Source organism: Ooceraea biroi, chromosome 1 (assembly GCF_003672135.1).
Source record: "Ooceraea biroi isolate clonal line C1 chromosome 1, Obir_v5.4, whole genome shotgun sequence".
Classification (NCBI taxonomy): Eukaryota; Metazoa; Arthropoda; class Insecta; order Hymenoptera; family Formicidae; genus Ooceraea; species Ooceraea biroi.
Window position 1 is genome coordinate 9050593 of NC_039506.1, and position 14219 is coordinate 9064811.

Genomic DNA, 14219 nt, shown 5'->3' on the forward strand with positions numbered 1-14219 from the left:
TTTTCTTCTTTAATGCGACAACTTCCTTTGTAAACTCGCTTTGAGGAGCCCTATTCAGGCAGGAAATTTGGATCGAGATAGTTGTAGGAAGAAGCGCTGAAGCTTTGTGGAAAGTAATCGACGTCGTAGCTTCTGGTGCACTGCGGTGGTTTCATGGGAATCAGTCTGTGGGATGGATCGTGCACGGGTTTCTCCGATTCGAATTGCGTCACTGCACAGTCGCCGCACAGATCGATTCCGCTGTAACACTCCGCGCAATGCCACCTAGTTCCCTTCAGAGGGTCCTCGCCGCACCCTGCGCACTGCGGATATAATATTAATGATGGGGAGATTTTATACACTTTGTGTGCGTGTGTGATGAATCACACGTACCTTGTATCCAACATGCTTGTACATGGAAGAGGAATCCTGCTCCTTTTCAGCCTTCACCTGACGCAGCAGACTGATTTGCCTCAACTCAGGATTATCATCGCTTCCTCTGCTTGTCGTGTTGTCCACCTGAAAGCGTTCTCGATACAGTTCTCCGATCCTGTTCCGCAACAAAAATGATAACATTTAGCACTCACGAGCTCGTCTGCTACAGACTGCTCCTTGATCTCCTCCGACATGTTGCAGGAAATATCTTGATGTGGGAAGAACGTTGAGCGTTTAAACAGCAAATGATTGTTACGGTGTCGGTGAGTTAAACCCTTTTTGGCATCGAGTTTCAATTTAGGCCCTTTCCCAGGAATGGGCAAACCTGCCCTTAGCAGCTTAATAAAGTACTTTTGTACTCTACTGGATACTTGCTTGGGCGTACGGTTCCCTGTAAGGAGAAACGCTCTTGAGACGACACTGATGTATTTGTTTCTAATAAATAAATCAATTTTAACACACCTAACGCGTTTGCTATCTTAGTCCAACGTCTCATCTCTACTTCCTCTGGAGGATATTCTTTCAAGAGTTCCTCGAGTCGCCTCTGCTCCTCCATCGTCCATAACTGATTGAAAGTCTCAGGCTTGCTGTCGTCGAAAGCACGTCCTCTGACCAGCACCTACCAATGAGATTTCTCATCAGTGATCACAAAGAGAAAGCTGTTTTCCCATGTACGTCAACGTACCTTCCCGGACTCCTGTTCAGCCTTTGATTGAACCTGAGGCAGCAAGTGTCCGTGTCGAGTTTGCGGTCTGCGTATGTCCGGCACCGCTATGTTGTACTGCGACCAGTCGATGTAAGGGAGCTCGGCGATCTTCTGCAGACCAGGCAGCTCCGGGAAGTCACCGTTTTGCAACTGCGCCACGAACGATATCGGATCCTTCATAGCTCTGGCGCGTGCGGACATGAGCTTGTCCAGATCTTCTATCGCCCGTGTCCGTTGGGCCTCGAGAATGACTATCGTCTTCAAGAAGGCACTGTAATCTTTGTTGCCCTTCAATGCCAGATGATCAGACTCGAAGTAAAACTCGTTCTCCTCCTCGTCCGGGCACTTTGCCTCCTCGTAATCCATTTTCGCGACTTGATTATAATTCACGACGAGCAAGGAGATGTCCCGAGTTTATTTATTAAGAACACTTATGCCTGTTTGATATATTCAACAAGTTGCGGTTGATACATTCAACAGCATGCGAATCATGTGCGAACGATGATATCCTTAACCTCACTTTACTGTGCGAGCACCATAGCACACGTGAATGTCGTATTTGCTTATTTGCTACAGTCTTATTTCGGAGCATTGCATATTTTGTATCTCACAAGAGAGGACTGTAGAGAAAAATTTTATATATAATTATTATTTATTCTGCAATAAAATTATGATTAAATTATTTTAATATTATATAATCTTTAATTTAGTGATTAAAAATATTATCAACTATATTTTGCTTATTGTTTTATATGTTTTACAGTGTTTCTACGTTTTTTGCAATATACTCCATGTAAATAATATATGTAAATAATATAGAGAATATATTTAATTAAGAACTTTAAGTAAATTTTATTGTATATTATAATATGCGATTGTAGAAAATAATAAAAATGTATAAATATAATAAAATAATTTTTTTTACATAGAGAGGATGTATGTATTAAGTTTTGATATCATAACACAAAGTGATTATTTTATCCAGAATGTAGCATGTGATTAACAAGTCATTTATATAGTAAAAGAATTTCCGCTTTTTATTTCTTGTGCGTTTCTCTGTTCTAAATGTTTCTTCTACCATGCACGCAGTTTCAAGTAAAATAAATGAGTAATTGCTGATCTGTGCAACCTAATGACACAATTGTCTTGAATCCGCCAAAATAGCCGTATTGTGAAATGATTATTCGAAAAACAATCTTGCTCATCAAGAAATCAGTTTAGCGGAGAAACATGACCGAAATATTTCCTTTATATTTTTCAAAGTAACTTCTCTTAAAATGCCTGCAATGGCACAGAATACATATATAATTGATGATGATAAAACGACTCAATTGATTAGATGTTTTAATACATGGCGAGACGCCGCCTGAGCACGTGATATATATTAAGCACGTGAAAAATGGTGTGATCAAGCCTGGTCAGCCGGTTTATGCACAGGAGCGATTATCGCTAAATATCGGAGCGATATCGGCAATAAATACTCGCAATACCGATTCTGCGGTACGTGCCGTAATACAGATTTGCGCAAACTTGCGTTCTCCCCTTCCGCTGCTACCGCGATTGGCAGAGATATCAGGTCGCTCGCGACTCGAGGATGAATATCTTCTTATCAGAGCAGCATGCGCATATGACGACAGAAAAATAAGCGGCAAGCTGACCCGTTAACATTCCCTCAGTTTCACGCTGGAATTCTCGGTGATAATTAGTCCACGTCATTCAGTATAGCTTCAGTCGCGTGGTCGCGAGGTCGCGAACGAAGTTCTGTCATTGACGGCGATCCAGAAGAGGCGAGATAAAGGCTGCCACTACCATTGCCACCGCCGCCTCCGGTTGACGTCTCTATTCTTCGCCGCGCGCCGACCAAGAAGGCAGTCCAGAGAGCAGTTCAAGCGATGTGTCATTGAATTTTGAATCATTCCTCATAGCGATCGGCGGATCGGTCTGACACGCTGCTCCGCTTACGTCGTCTCGGCCTCGGCACGGGAAAGGAACAAGGATGGCACAGGGAAAGGAAGCACAAGCAGCCGGGAAAATCGAGCTGAAGAGAGAACTGGGACTCTTCAGCGCGGTCAGCATCATCCTAGCGGTGATGATAGGTGAGGCAGAATTTGTTGACTGAGAATTTCTGTTTTCACGAATGCACGAGTCACAGGATCACTTATCGCGATCGATGACGCGAACGCGATTCTCTTTACATATGTTTTGCACTTATAATCCAGCGTGCGTTTGGTTGATTTAGCAGATAATTAAATATTGCAAGTGTGCGCGCGCGTGCCTTTTGTTCCGTCACTTGATCGCTATATCGCGCTCTGTGCGGTGATACCGCGAGTTTCATTAAAATATCATGCTACTGCTGCAACGCTTGAATTTGATGAGGACAAAACTCTATTAGAGTCTAATTGTTATTTCTCTTTGTTTGTAGCTTGTTATTCTCTCCGTGCTCACATTCATGCCGGATGCCATGATTTTTGACGCTTTCGCTCGCAATCGCGTTCCTCCAGATAAATAATGACGCGGTGCAGTGAGGATTTTTCGTTCAAATTTGCGATGTTCAGTAGCGCTACGCCGCGCTATAAAAAGATTTCGCGCGTTGCGCACTCTTGGTGCGAGTCATGGAAATTATTTTCGTATATGTATTGTGTGGCGATGTATTGTTAGCAAACAATCGAGTGTTGAAACAGATTTATAAAACTGTGAAACAGTTTTAATCAACTAATGCAACTATAATGTTTGTACACCACCACGTGACTCGATCTTCAATCGAATATGAAAAGAAGTAGCTTTTAGATTTAGATTTTAATTTGGAGTATTGTTATATCTCTTTCCACTCATTTAATTAATTTAATGAAAATTATCTGCCTTAAATTTAAAAAAAAGAATTAAAAAGATTTCAACAGTTTAAAAAATTTCCAATTGAAACTCACATTTAAAATCATTTCTTCATCTGGAAGATTTAAAAAAATCGCCAATTTTGCAGAATAAGTCAATTTCCTCTGATTCTTCTTCTTTCTTCCGCCATCGTGATTTTCAGATTTAAAGTGATGCAATATTTTCGGCAACAGGGAGTCATTGTCCAAGTTTTTGTCAGCCTCACAACGATGGATAAAAACGCGTGTTTGTCTCTGAAACTTTTACGTATTGAGCATCAATTTGAGTAGTCAATTGTAGTCGTCATAACAGAACGAGATATGTATACATGTATATATATATATATATATATATATATATATATATATGTAAAAAGCACGAGAGCTATAACATATTGCTTTGCAGATAACGTGTAATCGTAAGCCGGTTGTCGTTCAATGTTTCGTTATACGAAGTGATATGGAGCAATAATTAATAAGAAGCCATAAATTATGATGACGTTCTCGAGACTGTAAATGGTAGCCTTCAGTACGCGTAACAGTCATATTTAGGAGCAGTTAACAATATAATTACATAATTGTGTAGGTTCAAACAAGATACCGCTTTATACACGTTGACAAGTATTTTAATACTTGATTGACGGTATCCGGAATTCTTTCTCACGCGTTCTCCTAGATACCGGGTGTTAAAAAAATTCTGCACCAACACTCTTTTAACACTGATAAGGAAAAATTATAATCAACGTAGAAATCTAAAGCGGAGATAGAAGAGCGTCTATCGATCTTATCCTTTTATCTGCTTGAACTTCAAAGAATTCATAGTTCAAGAGGGCTAATTACTGATATTGTATCTGCGATAAGACCTGCCGGATGCGACAACACCATAAATGACATAAATAACTTATACTACTCGCTAGATCACGTAACATCATGATAATCTCAATAATCCTGAGATCCTTATCACTTCTCAATATATTATATGATAATTTTAGTCACGTAATCTGCAAATGAAACTGCCCCGTTAACGAAGATATACGCTTAACGAACATTTTGCTAATCAACGTAATAATTACATATATGTATATCAAAAAGGGTTGTAAGGGTTAATCAGGGTTAATCGGTCATTCACGTCACGACGTACCGGCTAATTGCCTTGTCGTAGCTGCGTCAACTATTTGATTAAACCCTCGTTACTTTCATGGTTCCAGGCTCCGGCATCTTTGTGTCACCGACCAGCGCTCTTGAGCGATCAGGATCCGTCGGATTTTGCCTGATCGTTTGGGCCAGCTGCGGCCTGCTGTCCCTTTTGGGCGCGCTCGCCTTCGCCGAGCTGAGCACGGTGGTGCCACGTTCCGGCGCGGAATATGCGTACTTCATCGAGGCTTTCGGGCCGCTGCACTCTTACGCTGGTCAAATACCGGCGTTCACCTGCTCCTGGATCTACGTGATGCTGCTGCGACCGGCGGAAGTGGCGGTGATCATACTGACCTTCGCGGAATACAGCGTGCAGCCGTTTTCCGGCTATCTGCAGGACCTACCCGCCGACTCTATGGCGATCCTGAAGAAACTCATAGCCATCCTGGCGTTGGGCCTGATAACGTACATCAATCTCATCAGCGTGAAGCTCTACGTGAAGGTGCAGAACGTGTTCACCGTGTGCAAAGTGCTCGCTTGCGTCGTCGTGATCATCGGCGGGATATGTTGGCTGAGCGCGGGTCACGTGGAGCTGCTCAAGGATCCGTTTCGCGGCACCACCACGTCGATCGGTAGCGTGGCCTTGGCCTTCTACAGCGGTCTCTGGGCGTACGACGGCTGGAGCTCGGCCGCGATCGTCACTGAAGAAATCCAGAAGCCGGAGGTCAACATCCTCAGGAGCATTCTCATCGCTGTGCCGACCATCACATTCCTCTACGTGTGCATGAACCTGATGTACATGGCGGCACTGACGATGCCAGAGATGGTGAGCGCGCCGGCGGTGGCAGTCCTCTGGGCAGACCGAGTCCTGCCAGCCTGGATGGGCTTCGCGATCCCGCTCGGTGTCGCATTATCGACCTTCGGGTGTGCCTTGAGCGTGCAGTTCGGCGTGTCCCGATTGTGCTTCGTCGCGGGCCGAGAGGGCCACGTGCCGCGCGTCTTCAGCTACGTGCACGTCGAGAAGATGACACCGGCGGCGGCGGTGGCCTTCCAGGGCGCGCTCTCGTTAATATGCCTGCTGCTCGGCAACATAATCGCCCTGATCGAGTTCGCCAGTTTCCTCACGTGGGTGTTCTACGGATTAGCCATGATCTCGCTCATAATCATGCGGCGAACAAAACCAAACGCTCCTAGACCGTACGCCGTGCCCATCGTGGTACCCTGGCTGGTGCTGTGCGTCTCCATCTTCCTCGCGGTGTTGCCCATTATTCATGAACCGTCGGTGAAGTACCTCCTCGCAGTTGCATTCATCCTGTGCGGTGTTGTCGTGTACCACGTTTTTGTGTACAGGAAGATAAGGAGCTCTTTGTCGGGTGAGTACAGCCGGGAAAAAGTGTACGGAAGCTATACTTGCCTAAAAATGTCAAATACAAGTAAAACACGATTTACTTTATCTATTGTAAATAACAGTAAGATTTGCGTACTAATATCTCTTTCGTTTTCAGCCAAGCTGACATACTTCGTACAAGCGCTGTGCCTAGTTGTTGCACCAGACAAACAGGAAGACTGACAGATCATCTTTGGTCCACTATCAGTGTACATAAATGTGTGGTGTACTAATTTGCTCATGTGCCTGAAAACGCATTTTTTACGAACATTTTTGTCAGAAATATTGACGTTACATTGTGTAGCTCTTTTTTATCGTCCAAAATGAGTTACAAGTTCAGCCTTTTATGTGATAATTAAATATATAAATAAGAATAATAAGCTCTATACTATGTAAAATAATTAAAGAATGTTTACGAATAGGTTTTTATATTTTAAGACTTTATATATTAAAACATTTTGTATATTATGTATCATAAGAAAATATCAATTTATATGAGTAATACAATGTTCTCATGAAAGATGTAAATATTTCAGACAGATAACATTTTGCATATTTGTGCGATTCCGTAATATTTGTCAGATATTATAATTACAAAATGTAAATAATATGTTGACAAGTATTAGAAATATATAAATACAGTCTCGATATAATAAATGTCGGCGTATAATAAATGATAAAAATTATGTTAATTGTAATATATTATACTACATTATCATGTACAACGTCACGCATTTATTATATCTAATAATATGCAATATTATTAGATAATATCTGATAATATTTGAGAAAAATTTGAGAATCCTAGTTAAACAATTCTTGCGATAATTGTTTCGATAGTAATAAACATAAGTGTAGCTACTCGTATGTTTATATAATTAATGATATTTTCCTGTATAAATAAGCTAACCAAAATAAAATTCACATAATTTCTTTTACATTATCAAAAATTATGCAAAGATTATTTTATACATAGAAGTTGCCTTCTAATCTCTTCCTAATCAGTTCCTTTCAATCTCGTCAGCCAGCTGGACAAAAGTTTTAAGGGAAAGAGCATTGTAATAAGTAAAATACGGTTTGTAGATATTCAATTCGGCATATCCAAAAAGCCGTTGTTACTTGAAGTCCAGCCTGCTGAACTTTAATCATGTACATTTCGCAAAACAGGCCAAACGTTTTCTCAAGAACGGCGTAGAATACACTTAATCACTTCCTGTTACGTTTTAAGAGCACTTTTGAGATTCAAATTGTAAATATAAAATTATATGAGAAAATATATATTTATAAGGCATCTAATGTATCATTCGTAGTTCACTTCTGTGAATGAATAATCATATCAAAAAACTTGTATCAAATGTTCAGTCAAATTTAAAAATGTTGTAAGAATAAAATATTAGCGTAGCTTACAATAATACTGATAAACGTTTATGCCAAGATGATTAATATAATATCTGGTCTATAAAATATCACTGATAAATATTCTATCTTGAAACAAGTTCTAAAAAATATCCTCTCTATACCATTTCTTTATAATCAACATTGATCTAAAATTTGTACAATTTAATTCTACCAGATCTAATATTATGAGTCAATCTATTTGTATCTAAATATATTTACTCGTTACTCTCTTGCGTCTAAGAAAGAAACAGAGTTTTATATAATATCATTAAAGCTGCTATTGGGTTGCACCACATTTCGAACAGGTTTGTCTCTCACTGAAACAATTCAAAGTGTGATGTGCTTTATAAAAAGAAGATAGATTGAGACACATAAATCGAGAGAAATTGGAAGACACTACTCACCTCAAAATCTGATGAAGCTTCTTGCGAAATTCATTACATTGAGCTTTCTCAGACGCGAGTGCCACATCACGCTCTCTTAGTTGCTGCCTTAAATTATAGATCGTATCCTCCAATGCCTCAAATATTGCCTGAAAAAAATTAGAAGTTTCGTTGAACGACGTGAAAAACATGATGTAAACTTTCCGCACGTATCATTTGTTATCTTAGATTAGCGAACTAACTCTAGATTCTTCTGCTGTATCGGATAACGCCGGGGGTTCGTCCAAACAAAAGAATTCTCTCACGCATGAGACGGTTATGAGAACTGGACTACTCAAAATTCCATTAATAAACGTCTGCAGCCCATCTATCCTCTGTTCCAGAAAGCTCGGAGCAAAGTTATCGCCGAGCCACTTTTTTCTCGGCAGTGATAAGTGAACAATAGGAACTTTCTGTCTTTTTAGTTGAACTAGCAGGCGAACGAAGTCCGTGTATCTTCTAAACACGAACCAACAATCGCCATTCTTCAATTCAACTCGAAGTTTGTAAACCTGGATAATCGAGAAGAGAAATATATTTTTAAAATGCTATGTAACATAATGAGGGCATGCGTCAGAGCTTTACATTTTAAATAATATTATTCCTATATATTTTTATTTATTATATATCTGATTTTATAGCTAAATAGAGTTTTATTGTTATTATTGTATAATAATATCAAGATAATGTAACATAGTTTCAATGAGCCTATAGAGTTGTTATGTACATACATAGAATTAACTAACCGTAAATCTAGCTCTTTCTTCCACAATCTCATAACCAAGAATAGGTATTCTCAAGTCACCGCTAGTAAGAGGCGACTGAAGAATATTTGAGCTGGTGCTGTTACCAACGGGGTAGTTAAATTGTTGCACAGTAAACGAATTTGAGTGGCCAGATTCGTCAGAGTCCGGACTATCGAGAACTCTTCCAGTACCTGCTTGAGAACTTCTTGCTTTACTAATCGCAAGCGTTACCTCACTAATGCATCCCACACCAGCCTCAGAATTGGACATTTTAACTCCCACAAACTAAACGAAACCATGCAAACATAAAATATAAAAACGAGTTAAGAAATTCAGATAAGTTTTATTATTGAATAAATCAAAACGAGCAATTAAATGCTTTTTATGTAAAAACATCTGTCTCTAATATATGATACATAACATAAGGATAAACATTACATTGAAACATACTGCACACAGCTCAAAAGAGATACTGTAAACAATAAATTTACGTCAAATGTATTCAAAAAAATCTAGAACAACGCAGCTATACATGATCGTATAAACATAAATACATTTTAGCTCTAGCGATAAAACTTTACCCACATTAGAAAGCAGAGGAACGAATTATTTGTGACGAAAAAAGTGAAACGTCATGCTACACAGTCAACTTAACAAATCAGGGAACAACTTGTTCTGACTAACCTGTATTAGTAACGGATGAATAATATGGAGCATCCAATTGTTTATTGTATTTTTATCGTTTTGACATGCTCCATAACGTGTATCAACAGTTGTTTACGTGGACGTACTTGACAGTTATATGTCGAGAGATCATCTGATGAAGAAAAGTTCCCTATATCCCTATCATAGGGTACGCTAATCAACATTAGAGCTAAAACTATGAAGTTTGTAGAGTTATCGTCGCTTAAAGTAAACGAAAATGTGACGATTACGCGTTGCAATTGGTTACTACTATCTGGAATTGTAAACATAGGCAAATTTTCGAGACCCTATTATTATAGAATCTCTAGTAAATTTATTAGACTCTTTACCATTTTATTGGTGAAAAGGAAGAAATTTGCTCGCTTTTTTCTCATTTTTTGCACAATGCACATTGAATATCTAATTAAGCCGCGATAAACTTAAGTACTGTTATCTATGAAGAAGATTAGACAATTAGAATTGTTTTTGTCTCTATCGTTCAAACAGTGAGCGCGTGAATGATTCCGGATGAATGTTCTTTTTTTCCCTGCATAAAGCGCATTGCGCATGTGTTGTATGTGAGCGCGTGTGCGTACGTACGTGTACGCGCGATCTCGCTATAAGCGACGAGCCGGAATCGTCGGATATGCGTGCATACGTAATAGAAACGTAAATTTATTGTATATCGTACCTCCTGCCTGACTCGACTTACGAGGGGATTAACGCGCACAAGGAATTGCGATTTGGATTCTCGGCGGGCGAGAGCCAGAAACAGTGTTTACGATATCGATAGTCCGAGTGAGATTCGCGATGCCACACTGGGTGAACCAGTCTAACGGGCGATTTTGCGAATGGCACGATTAATGGAAAAGAGAAATACTCGCGGGAATTAAAGTCTCTAGTCATCAGGCATTCTCCATTGAGGACCGGTATTTTTTTTCCCGTCGCGAGTGTGTAAATGCGCGATTAACGATTGTAGAAGGTACGAAAGAAATCGCGGGTGGTTAGAGATTCCTCAAGATTTCAGGATGCATCGCAAATTAAGGTTCGAGGTGGAATATCTGACGGAGGAGCATCTTACGGGGTTCGAAAGTTATAAGGTGAGAATGTAATAGATAGAAAAATCAACGCGCTTAGGAAATTAACATACTTATGTGTCACCAGTTACACATGTATGTATGTATATGTATGATGTATGTATATATATATGTGTGTGTGTGTATATACACATGAATTTGACATAATAATATATAATAATAAAATAATAATAAAGTTCAAAAATTCATTCACTCATTTGTTTATTAGTCAGCATTCTATCATTTATCATGGATATACTAATTTCAGTATAGCTCCCTGGATACAAGCCCTCTAAGTGTTTATGTTATGCATCCCTTTTGGAACAAAGTAGTACAGGTAAAATTGTCTTTGTTTAGTAGCATACAAGATGATTATGAATACATATTAATAAATATTCATCTTAATTTGCAAACTAACGTGTATTTTATAATATTGTAGTAAAACAATATTTTAATGTTTTATATATTATAAACAATAATTGTCTTGTTTTAGTATTGTCCAAAATGGGTTGCACCAAACGTACTAACTTTCACTGGATTTCTTTTTACCGTGTTGAACTTTATGTTATTTGCTGGTTACGATTACTATTTTTATGCGTCCAGTGATGACAACCCAGAATACCCACCAATACCGCAATGGGTTTTTGCTGTGGCTGCTTTTAACATTTTCATGGCGTATACGCTTGGTAGGTGTACCTTTTGTATATTAGTACTGATAATCTATTTAAATGTTAAAGTTGTAATATGCTATAATCTTATTATAGTCAGTTTGAATGTGTGAGAACATAATTGAAGTAATTTTAACGAGTTATCAAATCTGATCTCTGGTTTGAAAATAAAAGTAACAAATCTGACTAGATTTAAATAATATGCAAATTTTTAAATAAAGTAAAATTAGGATAATAATAATAAAAAATATAACTCACTAACAAACCTTATGTCAAAGTAGAGCTCCGAACAATAATTTTAGATACCTATTTATAACTCTTGTATTATAGATGGAATAGACGGTAAGCAGGCAAGACGTACGCAAACTTCTGGGCCTTTAGGAGAGCTGTTCGATCATGGGTTAGACAGTTGGACAGCCATGTTGATTACCGTGTGCATGTACTCGGTCTTCGGCAGAACGGATCACAGCGTTTCGCCGTTACGAATGTACTTCATACTGTGGAACGTATTCATTAATTTTTACCTGAGCCACTGGGAAAAATATAACACGGGTGTCCTATTTCTTCCTTGGGGATACGATGCTTCCATGCTAGTAAGTTTTCTCTATTCGTGTATTATAACGTACATTTTTAATTAATTATAATTAAAAATATATATATATAATTAAATAAAAATTAAATAAAATTAAATATAAACATATAATAATAAAAAGATATTAGTTATGTGATTAAACTCATATTATTTTATCAATCGTAAGGATTTTACAATAGCTTTTTGTTATTTTTATAGGCAACTGTCATAGTATTTACTCTTACCAGTATAGGTGGACATGAAGCCTGGAAATTTGAATTGCCAGGCGGTATATCAGCGGGAATGATGTTTGAAATGTTGTTTTACGTCAGTGCGCTCGTGTCCAATTTGCCGGTTGTTCTATGGAACATATACAAGTGAGTCATCACTGTAGCAATTTATTGTGTAATTTATAGAATTATTTAATTTCTACGAAAATGTTTATATTCAATTATAAAATAATCACTTTGATACTTTATTACCCCAGGGGGGAAAAAGAATCTCTTGATTCTCTATAAATGCATAATAATTTGTACCTAAAATAGGAATTTCTTTATACTGAACTGCTAATCATATATTTCGCTCTTTGTAGCTCCTACAAAGATAAAACTGGCAAAATGAGGACATTTCCAGAAGCTATAAGACCCTTAGTACCTTTGCTTCTGCTCCTCGCGATTTCCACCATCTGGATAGTACACTCTCCAAACGATATTTTAGAAAAAGATCCCAGAATAATATATTTCGCCATTGGCACTATCTTCTCTAATATATGCGTAAGATAATTCTGGCATAATGATCGTATTGCCGTCGTTTATTTATTATATTATTAATTCTTCCTTGTTATTGCAGTGTCGATTAATTGTATCGCAAATGAGCAATACCAGATGCGAGATATTACCATGGATACTGCTGCCGGTTGCAGTAGGTGCCATTTTCTCATTTATCTTGCCTAGTGTAGATCTGGAATGTATGTATTTAGTGTCTACAGTGGCCTTGGTGGCACACATCCATTATGGCGCTTGTGTGGTAAGCAATAAAAAACTTGATACGATTTGCAAGACATCTTCGTACACTTTCAAGTCATCGATACTTCACATCGTCACTTCTATGTTGATTTGCAGGTGCGCCAGATGTGCCGTCACTTCCGTATTCAAACGTTCTCCATAAAGGATCACTCCGATTGACTACTTGCCGACGATACATGTTAAAGACGAAAGAAGAGGAAAAACCGTGAGCAAAAAGTGCGACAAAACCTGGTAACTAGAGGCAAGCAGCGGGGGAAAGAGATCTGACATACACGCGCGTACGAACCTCTTATTAGCATTAATTACCGAGAATTAATTATGAGGAAAATTATTTATCGAGTAAGCAATTCCTAGAATCACGTCCTCTACTTTACGAAGACAACACACAAGTTGAAAACACAAGGCAACGCAAGGAGTGCTGCTCGCAGAGATTTCATGGCGGTTTTTATTTTTGTTCATACACACACACGTTCACACATCTAACAATCGTACCTGCTGAATCGTGTAAATCCGTTCGATCATCTTACTGTGATATATTTAGTTATCCGCATTACACTGCTTTGCCTCCGACAGCACCGACTGGTCCATGAGCGTGTTCTATCACGTACTTCGCGCAAAACACTTGGACCACGCGTGCATACTTTTTCTTTGGATGCTCATCGAGCGGTATATCAACCATAAAGATGCACCTCTTCGTTTTTGACATGTATCGTCCCTCGGACATTATTGATCGCTATTCTAAAATTACATATCTGTATTTACTTTTCTCTCTTTCTTCTCTCTCTCATTCTATTCTCTTTTCTTTTTCGTGTTTGAAACCTGTATAAAAAAAAAATCGTTATCGGCAATTTGTATACATTTCAATTGTAAGCTAATGTATATGTTGCATAGTAGTACTTCGTGTTGCATTTAGTACAAGTTAATGTATATGACAAGCAAAAAAAAGGAATCGAGTGTATATTAAGGTTTGTACGAACAAGGAGATTAATAATTTTTTTCATCCATTATTTAAACCCCAGAATGGAAATGTTTAATTGCGATTGTAGATACGATAATATTTTCGAAACATGCAAAATAAAATGTGTGAAGATATACCAGAAAGGTATTTAGATAGTAAAACT

The 14219-nt window shown here is 38.4% G+C and overlaps 4 protein-coding genes and 1 long non-coding RNA gene across 6 annotated transcripts; 2 read left to right on the forward strand and 3 right to left on the reverse strand.

Annotated features, from left to right (window-relative positions):
- Positions 1-5: 5 nt before the first annotated feature.
- LOC105282765 (ZZ-type zinc finger-containing protein 3) lies at positions 6-1742 on the reverse strand. Its single transcript, XM_011344989.3, has 5 exons — positions 1100-1742; positions 877-1033; positions 567-805; positions 373-498; positions 6-302 (listed from the first exon to the last, which is right to left on the reverse strand). Exons 1-5 carry the CDS (start codon positions 1484-1486, stop codon positions 51-53), a joined length of 1161 nt encoding a protein of 386 aa, XP_011343291.1. The 5' UTR covers positions 1487-1742; the 3' UTR covers positions 6-50.
- A 273-nt stretch (positions 1743-2015) lies between these two features.
- On the forward strand, positions 2016-7451 carry LOC105282766 (b(0,+)-type amino acid transporter 1). The gene is made up of 3 exons (XM_011344990.3): positions 2016-3216; positions 5196-6494; positions 6627-7451. Exons 1-3 carry the CDS (start codon positions 3117-3119, stop codon positions 6689-6691), a joined length of 1464 nt encoding a protein of 487 aa, XP_011343292.1. The 5' UTR covers positions 2016-3116; the 3' UTR covers positions 6692-7451.
- Positions 6957-9950, reverse strand: LOC105282769 (sorting nexin-16). The gene is made up of 5 exons (XM_011344993.3): positions 9759-9950; positions 9075-9359; positions 8532-8840; positions 8311-8438; positions 6957-8223 (listed from the first exon to the last, which is right to left on the reverse strand). The coding sequence occupies exons 1-5, from the start codon at positions 9789-9791 to the stop codon at positions 8184-8186; spliced, it is 795 nt and encodes a 264-aa protein (XP_011343295.1). The 5' UTR covers positions 9792-9950; the 3' UTR covers positions 6957-8183.
- Positions 9951-10331: 381 nt separating this feature from the next.
- LOC105282767 (ethanolaminephosphotransferase 1) lies at positions 10332-14201 on the forward strand. 2 transcript variants are annotated; one of them, XM_011344992.3, is made up of 8 exons: positions 10787-10858; positions 11103-11171; positions 11328-11520; positions 11833-12095; positions 12293-12450; positions 12666-12846; positions 12923-13099; positions 13195-14201. In XM_011344992.3, exons 1-8 carry the CDS (start codon positions 10787-10789, stop codon positions 13255-13257), a joined length of 1176 nt encoding a protein of 391 aa, XP_011343294.1. In that variant the 3' UTR covers positions 13258-14201. The 2 variants fall into 2 exon arrangements, with proteins under 2 accessions (XP_011343293.1, XP_011343294.1); XM_011344991.3 differs by having other exon boundaries at positions 10332-10858; positions 12923-14201.
- On the reverse strand, positions 11383-12858 carry LOC113563652. The gene is made up of 3 exons (XR_003407572.1): positions 12728-12858; positions 12319-12433; positions 11383-11999 (listed from the first exon to the last, which is right to left on the reverse strand). It is a non-coding gene; the product is annotated as an uncharacterized LOC113563652 (long non-coding RNA).
- Positions 14202-14219: the final 18 nt, after the last annotated feature.

Coding starts and splice junctions, on each gene's coding strand:
- LOC105282765 (XM_011344989.3), bottom strand. CDS start 1,486: ATGGATTACGAGGAGGCAAAGTGCCCGGACGAGGAGGAGAACGAGTTT. Junction 1,034..1,099: donor CTGAACAGGAGTCCGGGAAG/GTACGTTGACGT, acceptor TCTCATTGGTAG/GTGCTGGTCAGAGGACGTGC. Junction 303..372: donor ACAAGCATGTTGGATACAAG/GTACGTGTGATT, acceptor TTATATCCGCAG/TGCGCAGGGTGCGGCGAGGA.
- LOC105282766 (XM_011344990.3), top strand. CDS start 3,117: ATGGCACAGGGAAAGGAAGCACAAGCAGCCGGGAAAATCGAGCTGAAG. Junction 3,217..5,195: donor CATCCTAGCGGTGATGATAG/GTGAGGCAGAAT, acceptor TCATGGTTCCAG/GCTCCGGCATCTTTGTGTCA. Junction 6,495..6,626: donor GATAAGGAGCTCTTTGTCGG/GTGAGTACAGCC, acceptor TTTCGTTTTCAG/CCAAGCTGACATACTTCGTA.
- LOC105282769 (XM_011344993.3), bottom strand. CDS start 9,791: ATGCTCCATATTATTCATCCGTTACTAATACAG. Junction 9,360..9,758: donor TTCATCCGTTACTAATACAG/GTTAGTCAGAAC, acceptor GGTTTCGTTTAG/TTTGTGGGAGTTAAAATGTC. Junction 8,224..8,310: donor AAGCTTCATCAGATTTTGAG/GTGAGTAGTGTC, acceptor GAATTGTTTCAG/TGAGAGACAAACCTGTTCGA.
- LOC105282767 (XM_011344991.3), top strand. CDS start 10,787: ATGCATCGCAAATTAAGGTTCGAGGTGGAATATCTGACGGAGGAGCAT. Junction 11,521..11,832: donor TTTCATGGCGTATACGCTTG/GTAGGTGTACCT, acceptor CTTGTATTATAG/ATGGAATAGACGGTAAGCAG. Junction 12,847..12,922: donor CTATCTTCTCTAATATATGC/GTAAGATAATTC, acceptor TTGTTATTGCAG/TGTCGATTAATTGTATCGCA.